The sequence below is a fragment of the Barbatula barbatula genome (assembly GCF_947034865.1).
Source record: "Barbatula barbatula genome assembly, chromosome: 7".
NCBI lineage: Eukaryota > Metazoa > Chordata > Actinopteri > Cypriniformes > Nemacheilidae > Barbatula > Barbatula barbatula.
This window is the reverse complement of record NC_136770.1, coordinates 304893-316900: the sequence shown is the minus strand read 5'-3', so window position 1 is coordinate 316900 and position 12008 is coordinate 304893. Positions and strand designations below refer to the sequence as shown.

The following is a 12008-nucleotide window of genomic DNA, read 5'->3' as shown; positions in this document are numbered from 1 at the left end:
ACACACATGACAGGGTGAGTTAGTGCTCTCAGGTCCACTGTTTCCCACTGTTGCTGAAGAACACTTATCATTGTTCCTGTGTCTTTTTCTTTCAGAAAGTGTATAGCTGATAAAGTATTGTGTGTTGGCAGCACAGAGGTGTTGAGTTCACAGACATCTCTCTGAGTCACTTTTAATAAAAGCATTTGATGTCAAATGCATAAAAATCCTCTCACTTGAACAATCTAATCTGTAAATGTCAAATCACTTTAACGTCTTCACATTTACACTCCAGTTATGATGTCTGCTTCAATGACATCTGACACACGTTCCTTAAAGTGAAAATGGAAATTCTGTCATTGATTACTCAAATGAACACAAATGAAGAGGAGATGAGGTGAGGTTCCACAGCTTTCTGTGAAGATGAACTGATGTCCTCGGCTTGTCAAACGACACGTCATCCTTCAGAAGATTTGTTGTAGAATATCATTTGTGACTCTGGAGCACAAAACCAGTCATGAGCAGCACGGGAATATTTGTGGCGAAAGCCAACAAAACATTGTAAGGATGTTAAGTAAAGAGCGGAAAGTGTGTCTCGCTCTCAATCGCTTTCTGCCGCCATGTTGCTTTTTTTGGTGCTGATGCCATGGTGAATCGTAATATCAGAGCTCCATTGATGATGGATTTTTATAGACGTGGTGCTGGCGCTTAACCCAGAGTAAACCTACTCAGAGTCAAATCAGCTGTTCTGAAACCAAAAAAAGGTTTTCTCATTTTAAATAAAGTTTCTCAGATTCATGGTTTAACCGAGAGTTGGTTGAACCTCCTTATTGAAACGGGCCCCAGGTCTCTCTGACCCCACATGTGCCCACATTAACATGAGGAAGATTTTCCATGTGCAATCTCAGAGGAAAATCTACACTTACATCTCTTAAATCTCTGACACACACACACACACACACACACACACACAGCATCATTGCTCTGGTTGCCCGGAAACGGGATGCTGTGTTTCTGCTGCAGCGGCTGTGTTTCATTTCTTCAGAGCGGCGCGTGCAGGTGAAGACCGACTGAAGTTTATTATGGGTAAGTTTCTATTTTACTCTGTGATTTTAAACTCAACTTAAGTGATGTCACGAGGCTTCATGATTCTGTGTGTGAACGCTGTTGTTTCTGTGAGAGATACATGTGTAGTCCTGTGAACTGCATGCACAAACCTACTTTTATACATCACTGTGACTCACTGAGAAACGATCCTGTTACGATAAAGAAATGTTCTGTTATCAGCTCAACATCCTCTCAGCTTGATACTGACACTGCTGTTGAACATTATATCAGATCATAAACATTATAAATACAGACAATCAGATAAAAAGACTTACACTGATCAACACAATTCAACACACAGGGTTCACTATGGGCAACGGTCATATTTTAAAACAAATTCAGAAATTGAAACTACATTTCAAATAACAGATATATTTTGATTTTCAATAACGTTCTACATTTTTGAGATTTAGTTGAAGCTTCTGAGTGTAAATATACTCAATGTCATTTGGTAAAGCAATCATCCTCTAGCTCTGAATCATATACAGTGATATATAGTGACAGCTCTACCATGTTCTGTTTATATCTGCATCCTTTAAGGTCTCACACACAGACGTGTTTGTTGAAATGGTTTACGTACCAACACATTACAGGTGCCGAATATACGTAAATCAAACTAAACGCTGAGTGCTTCTTTATATCCATAAGGATGGATTCATGTGTGACTCACATTTGCATATGAATTGCGTTATATATGACAGATTCAATGAATTCTTTTTCAAATGAAACGTATTGAATTCTCAAATAGAGTTTAAGAGCTGTGGTAATGACTGATCGCTGATCAGGGACTGCAGATGTTTGTGATGCACTAGATTCCACTGAAAGGATTTATTTCAATAGCAGCGATTTAACTGGAGATAAAAACCACTGAAGCTTTTGTTCACAGATTTGTCATCAATCCAGATCAACCTGCACATCTGTTCACACTGACGCTGCTCGATTCACAACCATAAATCAACCTCCATCAAACCCTCCAGCAACCCAACTTACATCTAGCGCACACACACACACACACACGTTTCTAATATAAATGTCTGTGGTTCTTCAGCAGGTAAAATCCTCACCGGCATCAATGATGATCTCTCTGAACAATCTGCATTGGAGTTCTGTGAGTGATTTCTTCTATTGACACACTGTTCTGTGTCTGTAATGAATGCTGCCATACCTTTCACATAACACAAAAGAACAACAAAAACAGACTGTACAAACACCTTCATCATCATCATCCTCACGGTGTAGTGATCTCTCAGTTACTGGGATCTCACACACGCTCACCCGCCAGTGAACGTTAAAGAGGAAGTACGCCTCCGTTTGTCGCCGTGGAGACACAACATGTGCAGCGTGTAAAAGAGCATAAAAGAATAAAGGACAATAGAGAGCGCGCACAAACACACAAACGTCAGGGAGGGAGATTGTGTTTTCATTATTGTGTGTCAGTGAGATTAGGGGTGATCTGTTAAAGCGTTCTTTATCTGAACAGAATGAAGAACAATAACTGTCAATCAAACCACATCGAGCTCAACACTTCCACGATTACCTTAACATCAGTTTAACACGAACACGACTTTAACATATAGAAATATAAAGCTTTAAATCTCTAAAATATCATGGGTTGTGCTGAATGTGCTGTGGGTGCTTTAAACAAAAGTGTCGGACAAATGCATACATGTACATATAGGACACTTGATCTGAATTCATTTAAGTCTCAGATGTTTCTCTTGAAATTGTCAGGAGAAGTAAAAATAGAATCAAATGAGGGTGTGACTGTGTAAACACATTTAGATTGAGGTGAAATAATCTGGATTTGATGAGAAATGTTTGAGTTGATAATGAGATCTTCATTAATATTGACATTTGATCACAGACGAGACGGATCTGAGCTCAGTTTCACACACTGTTGACGTCTCTTCTCAAACTCCCATGACAGACACATTTCTGACACTTCTGACTCTTTTTCTCAAGAGAAATATCACAGATGAGACTAATGCTGAGTTCACACTGGATGATCTTGACCCTGTCGCCGACAGGTTGAGGAATCAGACAAATGTCTGAAATCAGAGGGAAATCTGTGCTCGTTCTCGCAAGTGACAATCACGCATTGTGAATTATCAAAGACCCGATCTGAGAGTGGGCGACACCTGTGAAATATTTGGATTGCTAAATATATGCACAAAATCCTGCTGTGTTCTGACTGAAAACTACATCTTCAATGACCTACAGCCAATGAGAAGGCAAGATACAAGGCAAAATTAGGTTCGGGGAGGAGACCACAACATCAGCAAACATGACTCCCAACGTCGCACGAGAACTCTGATATCACGTCTCGCGCTCATTTGTGGGGAAACGTTGTGTTGCCAGGCAATTGTCAGTGATTCTGACCTGTTGTAAAGTCGTGTGATTTCCTGTCGCCGATCCCTCGTTCAATGTGAACACTGAATGCTACCCCAGATAGTCATGCCGTGTGAAAAGAACAGTGATGCAACGACTTTGAAAATCATGCAGTGTGAACTCGGCATTAGGGAAAGGTTTCCTTTTGCCCTTGATTCAATCTCCCTGATGTGTGAAGGCTAAAGGAGGCTACACTACAAGACTTTTGCTAAGATTTTCAGTCTGGACTTGTTACAGAAAGTCTGTGATTTGATTTCTATCTGAAAAAGTTTTGTTGTGTATTCCAGCCGTAAGAGGAATAACTGAGATATTAGACATCTCATCTCTGAGAACTCAATGAACATGATTTGTTGTGTCTGCTCTCTTTCATTATTTCACTACACATCTACAGAAAATGTAGTTCATTGATCATTAAAAAAACACAAGCAGTTTGACATCACGCTCACGGTGATGCTGAAAGAGAAGAGACTCTTGAGATGATGTCGAGGTAGCAGATGTTTTGAGTCCATTAACTTCACCGGAAACTCATGGCAGTAGATTTGATTCCAGTCATAACAAACACTAAATGACTCATGTCTGCACTCATCTCTTGTGTTTTCTGAATAGAAGCTTCCGGCACTGTTGAATTGATCCTAAAAGCATCTCTGTATCAAAACAGCAGAATATCAGGCAAAATAATGAAGCCGTGCCTTTGAAATCCCCGGCCAGACACTGTAATTTGTGTCACTTACACAGGTTTTAACCCAGATAGAAACACAGTCCATCCCAGAATTTATTCTGCATGTTTTCATCTGACCTGAAGTCTTAATGAAGTGTCCTTTGGTGTCATGTGCTCATTCTCATCAATCTGTCTCTGTGAGCGAGCCTTCATTAATGCGCATTAGAGAGAGCGATGAGACGAGACCCACAAACACCGTCATCATGTTGACTTCATGAAGCTCAGACGTGACTCTGCTGTCGCTTTCACGCTCACTCTTTCAGTCAATGCTTTCCTGCAAAACAACAAGTTAGTAAACGTCCAATTCTCACTCAATAAACAGTATTTACACACCTGACATCAGGTGTTTGTTCCGGAACCCTTATATGATTCAGTTTGTTTAGACACACATGAACTGTGATTGGGTAAACTGTTTTCATCAAGTGTTTTCACACCTTTAAATCTAAAAGTTCTGTCATCATGTACTCACCTTCGTGTCATTTGAACCCACATGTCAAACACAAGAGAAGACGACCTGCACAACGACAACACAAAAAAGAAACGTGACAGAAAAGCGAAATAAATGTGTGTGAGGATTAATCGTGCCGATTAATGGATCATTTGAATGTGTAATGACATCAGTATTTTCTCACTTGCAGGTCTCATGAGTGGATGTTGACATCAGGTGTTTAAATGTGTTGTAGTGATGGAGATCCACAGAATGACATCGACCCTCAGCTTCATCTCCCAGCCTTCAGAAGACGTCTCGAGTAACTCTTCAGATCTCAGTCAAACCTTCTTTCCGTCAATGTCTCCGGACGGATCCCTGCACAACTTCACAAACGTGCCAGACGCTGCCGCTGTGCTCATCCCTCTGATCTACATCACCGTGTGCATAGTGGGTCTGATCGGAAACACTCTTGTAATTCACATTGTGCTGCGATATTCTCAAACAGAATCTGTGACAAACATCTACATCCTAAACCTGGCCATAGCCGATGAACTCTTCATGTTAGGTTTACCTTTTCTGGCCGTGCAAAACGGTCTCCTATCCTGGCCCTTCGGCTCTTTGATGTGTCGTCTGGTGATGACGGTGGACGCGATAAATCAGTTCACCAGCATCTTCTGCCTGACAGTGATGAGCATCGACAGATATCTGGCTGTAGTGCATCCCCTCCGATCCTCTAGGTGGCGCCAGCCGCGCGTGGCAAAAGCGGTGAATGCCACTGTATGGGCGGTGTCGTTCGTGGTTGTTCTGCCCGTGGTGGTGTTTGCGGACGTTCTACAGGATGATGGAAACTGCAGCATCGTGTGGCCGGAGCCAGCTGAGGTCTGGAAAGCCACTTTTATCATCTACACAGCGACGGTGGGATTTTTCGGCCCGCTGACGGTGATCTGCCTGTGCTATCTGCTGATCGTGGTGAAGGTACGCAGCTCAGGCCGCAGGGTTCGAGTCTCGTCTCTCAGACGCAGAAAGTCAGAACGCAAGATCACGCAGATGGTGGTGATTGTCGTGGCGGTGTTCGTGTTCTGCTGGTTGCCGTTTTACGTATTAAACATCGTAAACCTGTTGGTTCTGCTCCCAGGAGAGTTCCGCGGACTCTATTATTTCGTCGTGGTTCTGTCTTACGCCAACAGCTGCGCTAACCCTATTCTCTACGGCTTTCTGTCGGACAACTTTAAAAGAGGCTTCAGGAAAGCTCTGTGTCGGTCATCTCGACGTGTCGACAACCAGGATCAACAGCAGGGGACGGGAATGATGGCCATACCTCTGGAAGAGATTCGGAGAGAACTGGAACCCAGAAATCTTCTGAAAGATACAGAGAAAGGCAATGAGAAGACGGAGCACTGCGGTGGGAGGAACGGGTGCCAGCGGGACACTGGACGAGAAGAAGGCGAACGCTCCATCGGTCTGAACCCTGAACCCACATCTGCTCACAATGGAGCACAAAGAGCAGATCAAAACATGACGGAGAACATCTCTGCTCTGGAAATCAGTTATCTGTAATATTGAGGGGGAAAATGAACCTCTGAACTCACTGTAATGATGACAAGCATCCCTGCTTCATTCAACACCAATGCAAACAGATGATTTGACAGCACCCAAAAACAAATGTCCATCTGTAGGAAACTGTGGAACAGCTGCATGTTACGAACACAACGGCTGACAATAATGAAGCTTAAAGGTGTTTCTTATCGCAGGTCTGATTCTCATATATACCATATAAACCTAAGTTATCCATACATACAGACAAAACAAACAAATAAATTCAGAAATAAAGTAATGTGTAATAAAATGGAAAGACACAGGGATGTTGAACCTTAACACACAGCCAAGGAAACTCTCAATTGGTTTCAGAGAAAAGTGTAGCTGCTAGAATGGCCCAGCCAATCACCTGACTTGGAATGCAATAGAAAATCTATGGAACGAACTTAAGATAAGTTCATAGAAAAGCCTACGTTCCGTTTTCAAGACTTTTATTAAGAATGGGTCAAAATCACACCTGAGCAATGCATGCGACTAGTTTCTCATATACAGGAGGTGTCTTGAAGCTGTCATTACCAACAAAGGCTTTTGTATCAAGTTATTTCCAGTAAGCGTGTTCAAAACTTTTTCCCTGTGTCATTCCGTTTTATTACACATAACTTAATTCCTGAAAATATTTGTTTTGTTTTTAGTGTTTGGATTACTTGGGTTGTTATCGACATGTGCTGAAAATGTCATGGGAACAGAACATTTAGAAATATATTTACTGAGAAAAATGGTGACGTTTCCAATATTTATTTAACCTGCTGAAATGTAAACATCAAATCAATTACATGATTTAATTAATTTTGTGCAAACACATCTCATATCTTAGACACGGTATCACCTTGGTATACCTTGAAACCAGTGACCAGCTTATGCCTAGTCTACAGTATACACACACACACTCGGGCTGATGCTGTTTTTATATTATGCTGGGTGGCAATACTTACAGTATTAATGTACAGGTCGGGGCATAATCATTCAGTTTATATTCATAGCAGATAATTTTTCCACACATAAAAAAGGGGGTCACAAACGAACAGGAACAAACAAGCCTGACACACAAACTGCTCAGAGACGGTCTTTAATATTTCACTTGTGATGTGCTGTGAAAAGACACAATTTACTCTTCAAGAGATAAACATCAAATGAAAGAAACTGAAGGTATCACTGTCATTTTCAGTCAAGACAGCTGTAAAGAGTAAAGTGAAGTGCAGTGTGTGAGAGAAGCCGGTCACTCAGGCACAGTGTCACTGATCCATTTCAGATACGGCGGGTTTCCCTGATCAATGGACAAACTGATCACCTCTGCCACCTCATACGGATGATTCGACCTGCAGAACAAGCATCATCATCATCAATTATATCTCTGACATCATCATAAATATCTAGAGAGCAGGTGCAGACTGTAGTGACATGACAACTTGTGATACCTGACATATTCAGCCAGAGCTGAAACCTTTGAACTTCTTGTCTTAATCATCTGAAAGACATAAACATAAAGATCACTCGTCTGATCTGCTTAATGTGTTTCAGGAATCATTCGGATCTGTTTTCACTGGAAATAAAACATTACAATTATAAAAATACAAATAACATCAATGGCAGTTAATGATATTTTCTCATGAAACGCTCACCAGTGTTACGTTACAGCAGCATCATCATCATGTCTAAACATCAGAATAGACTGAACATAGAGCGGCAGTAATATGTCATATCACATCACTAATATCATATTTCTGGAATGATATCCTGTATGACTGCAACCACACAGCAAAAATAAAAAACAACATTCTAACACTTCTGATCACAGATGAATCATTGTTGTGTTTAGGGGTTCGCTTTTCTTCACTACACACCTTTTCCAATTAAGAGGTTAAAAAATTATTTAACGGCATTGATACAACATCCGTTTTTTTCTGTCATCGTTGTCTAGCGTTACATTATAAAATCACGCTCTTATTTATATAAAGGCCTTTAAACTATTAAGGCGCGATTTGAAATGGTTTCATTGACATGTTCAGTATAGATTGACAGCTGCTGGCTGTGGAACACGGCTCAACGCATCACGACAGTGGTCCAGTCTGGTTGAATGAATAAAAAAACACAAGATTATGCCAGAAAGCCCATTTTTTCTAGTATTTCAGCAAGAACAGACTTCAATGAGTTAAATAAAGTCTTAAATGAAGGCAAAGAGTAGTGAAAATAGGAAGCGAATTAGATCTGAGAGGCCGCTCTTAAAGGGGCTCATGTCACTAATGTTTATCAAAGAACAAAAGAAAAGAGGAATTCATTGTGATTTTGTAGCTTTAATGAGGATTCTTCTGTATTTCATGTATTTAGCAGTAAAGAGTTTGAGAACTTTATTTTCTGTATATGTCATTTATTATAATGGGTTAGTAGAAAATATAATATATTTAATAAAGACATCAGTTGCAAAGCCAACAATATTCGAATGTTGGATTTCATTCATAAAATGACGCTGTTGTTTCTACATTCATTTGGAGATATATTGTGAAATCAATAGAATGTAAAAGCATATTTCTAGCTGTAAGTTAACTTTTTTAATCGATTGAAAGCACTAAAAGTGTGCAATTAATTGCCAACACACTGAACTTTATTGCTGCTGGATCCACTGGATTTCTCTTTCACATCTCGTCTGTAGAGTCTGTTAAGATTTCATGAACCAGTCCCGTTTTACTGGTGGAGATACTGAAAGAAAAGAGTTTGACTTACTCACCAGCAGAACTTCACTGTCTTCTTCGATCTTCCCCTGCCACTCGTACCTGCAACAGAGACCACACACACACACACACACACACAAACACACACACAAACATCAGACACACAAACATCAGACACAAAACAGACACACACACATATAAACATCAGAAACGTCACGACACGCACAGAAGACACGCACACAAACATCAGACACACACACAAACATCACACACACACACACAACACATACACATATAAACATCAGAAATGTCAAGACACGCACACGTCAGACACAGACACCAGAAATATCAGACATGCACATCAGAAACGTCGGACACGCACATCAGAAACGTAGGACATGCACACATGGGACACGCAAACACAACCTGTAGCTTTACTCACACAGACACAATCTTCGGTATGATGTTCACACATGCAGCCAGTTTCTTCTCCACAATTCCTCTGTGAGAAAACAGATAAATATATTTTTACATTTACTAGATAAAACACTTTATATGTCCATTTCCCCAGAAAACCTGTGCTTGAAATAAAGTGTTTGCGTGTGCGTGTGTGTACAAGCGTGCGGCTGCGTGTTCTACCTAGCAAGATCTTTGGCAACTGTGTCATTAGGGCAGGTGACGAAGGCAGCGGAGTGTGTGCCAGATGAATATGTTTCTGATGCCATGGAGAACGCTCGCAATCCCATCCGCCGCAGAACCGGGAACATCAAAACACTCAACACAACAGTCTGACAAAACAAGAGGTCACGTCAAGTCAGCTTCACCGTCCTTCTGGAGACATATAGAGGAATAACATAGGTTACACATTTAACGCAATACATCTATAAACTAACAAGTATCTAGACAGTCGAAAATGCATATAGGCTAACTTAATAGATACTTCAATTATACTTTCAATTCAGAGTATAATTAAATCCAAGCTAAAATTAAAAACACATACATATCAATGACAAAACTAAAAAGACACAACACGATAACGATTTATACTGTACAAACACAAGCAGCATATTGATCACGTGTCTGTAAGACTTTAAGAGTTCTGCACATATCATCATAAAACACACAAACACTCACCAGACAGAAAACCTTTCGAGATCCCACAGCAGACCAATCTAATCTCATCACCTAATAACAGAATCGATTCATATCTGGACTTCATTACACTGCAGTTAACGGTTTATCCGCTTTAACGGGACTTACTTCTTGATAAATGAAAGAAATAAAATCAACTAATCAAAGTTTGTATGTACAATCTTGCGCTCACCTCAGCCTCTGCCGTACATTGTGATCAACTGTCGTGCGCCCACATCAGCATGTGCCGTAAAGTGTGTTCAACTGTCGTGCGCCAATAACATGACTGTCGCATAATTCAGTTCTCCGCTCTGTGTCTCTATTTGAACAGAAACATTACACACGAAACATCAGAAGTCACGTAACTCATATATACAATTAACTTAACACTTACAGTAAAGATATTCGTAAACGCCACCGGAAGTTGCGTTTTAATGACGTCACGACTCTTTACCGGGGCATCTCGCCGGAAGCAAGCACGTGCGTGTGAGATAGAAACACGGAGCCGATGTTCAGATGGAAGACATGAACGTTACTCGCCATAAACTCAAAGCGGAGAGACCGAGAATGAAACGGCCAATGAAAGATTTCGGCTGCCGATAATGGCTGATGGGTAATTATGTGTGGAGATTAACGCATGTATTAGTGGTCAGTGATGACTAGTCCACTGCGCAAACTGACGTGCTTAAAAAAGGCCTTTAGTGTGAAGAGAGCAGTGCTGATATCAGTCTGAGCCCACACGACAGAACCGAGAGACTTGAGCTTGTGTTGCTTTGACTGATGATGTAACTGTCTTTCATTCTCAGGTGTTCTCTCCTCAGGGCTCTGATGGTGTTAGTCCAACAGATCGTGTGTGTTGTGGATCTGTGAAATAAACAGTGATGGTAAGTTACAAAAAGACTTTCAAGTTTAAGATTAAATGTACTATTAGCCCTGTTTTCCCTTCGGATTTGACTTCCACTTGTTATTTCAGAGCTGTTGATGGCGATTGATTTTTTCCAGGTTCTATGGTCACGGTGAGGGTCCTGGATGGACATGGGCTGTAGTACTGTGTGTGATCTCTGCTCCTAGTGCTGCACGATTAATCATATCGCGATTACATTAAAGAAACAAGCGCATTCGTGCACGTGACAAGACATCCATTCTTAGGTCACGTGACTTGCGGGGCATGCGCAGTGTGTAGACGAAAGAACTGGACGCAGAGCTGACCGACACTATTATTTCCTCTGTTATTTGGCGATATTTTTGTTTCAGGATATCAGACACTGAGCACAGAGAGGTACTGTGCAGAATTAACAAAACTAAAAGATCTAAATAAAGAACTAAATACAATGTTTTAGACGATTCAACCAGTTGTTGAGTAACAAGAATGATTATAGAGGTTTCTTTTTCAAAGTAACATACATTTGTATGAATTTATCTACTTAAATGTCTGTTTGTTGGGATTCTTTTCCAAAAAAAAGTGTACATCTGTATTTGTTTAATTTACCTGTACTGTTGAGATATATATTGTAAAGTTAATTTAATTCAGTAATGCAAAGATGTTCCTGTTGTTTAATTTAATTTTTGACAACTTTGTGCAATTCTAGTTGTCGTTGCTAGTTTGAACTGTGTATCTCAGTTGAGAAATACAAATTTCAGTTATCTGTGTATGCATTTTCCTTGATATCAACCCAGTTGGCTCATTACACCCAGTTTATCTCACATCGCGATTTTTACCTCAATGTCAAAGTGACATTTACATCAAATCGTGCAGCCCTAGAGCCTCAAACACATCTGTTCTCCACTGATTTTATTTCCTTTTTCACATTTGACGTATTTATGTTCTGCCGTGAATGTCACACTTTACTCATGACTTCGAGCTCTTTCTAAACACTAGTTTAATGTTGTTTACACCAGTAGTTTCTCTGATCTAACACACCTGACTCAAATCATCAGCACCATTAACGGACAGATCCATGAACTGAAGTAAGCATGACAGTTAAAGAGAAAT

The 12008-nt window shown here is 40.5% G+C and overlaps 2 protein-coding genes and 1 long non-coding RNA gene across 8 annotated transcripts; 2 read left to right on the top strand and 1 right to left on the bottom strand.

Moving 5' to 3' along the window:
* Nucleotides 1-4877: 4877 nt before the first annotated feature.
* Nucleotides 4878-6179, top strand: LOC306896238 (somatostatin receptor 3; the record flags this gene model as incomplete). The annotated part of the gene is made up of 1 exon (XM_079460041.1): nucleotides 4878-6179. The coding sequence occupies one exon, from the start codon at nucleotides 4878-4880 to the stop codon at nucleotides 6177-6179; it is 1302 nt and encodes a 433-aa protein (XP_079316167.1).
* Nucleotides 6180-7268: 1089 nt separating this feature from the next.
* Nucleotides 7269-11176, bottom strand: LOC306896913 (protein CutA homolog). 6 transcript variants are annotated; one of them, XM_079461298.1, is made up of 8 exons: nucleotides 10410-11167; nucleotides 10209-10334; nucleotides 10019-10069; nucleotides 9524-9715; nucleotides 9327-9386; nucleotides 8941-8986; nucleotides 7634-7683; nucleotides 7269-7534 (listed from the first exon to the last, which is right to left on the bottom strand). In XM_079461298.1, exons 4-8 carry the CDS (start codon nucleotides 9649-9651, stop codon nucleotides 7435-7437), a joined length of 384 nt encoding a protein of 127 aa, XP_079317424.1. In that variant the 5' UTR covers nucleotides 9652-9715; nucleotides 10019-10069; nucleotides 10209-10334; nucleotides 10410-11167; the 3' UTR covers nucleotides 7269-7434. The 6 variants fall into 6 exon arrangements, with proteins under 6 accessions (XP_079317424.1, XP_079317425.1, XP_079317421.1 ...); XM_079461299.1 differs by lacking the exon at nucleotides 10019-10069 and having other exon boundaries at nucleotides 9524-9672; nucleotides 10410-11176; XM_079461295.1 differs by having other exon boundaries at nucleotides 9524-9672; nucleotides 10209-11171.
* LOC306896914 lies at nucleotides 10484-11661 on the top strand. The gene is made up of 3 exons (XR_013786968.1): nucleotides 10484-10628; nucleotides 10822-10899; nucleotides 11018-11661. It is a non-coding gene; the product is annotated as an uncharacterized lncRNA (long non-coding RNA).
* Nucleotides 11662-12008: the final 347 nt, after the last annotated feature.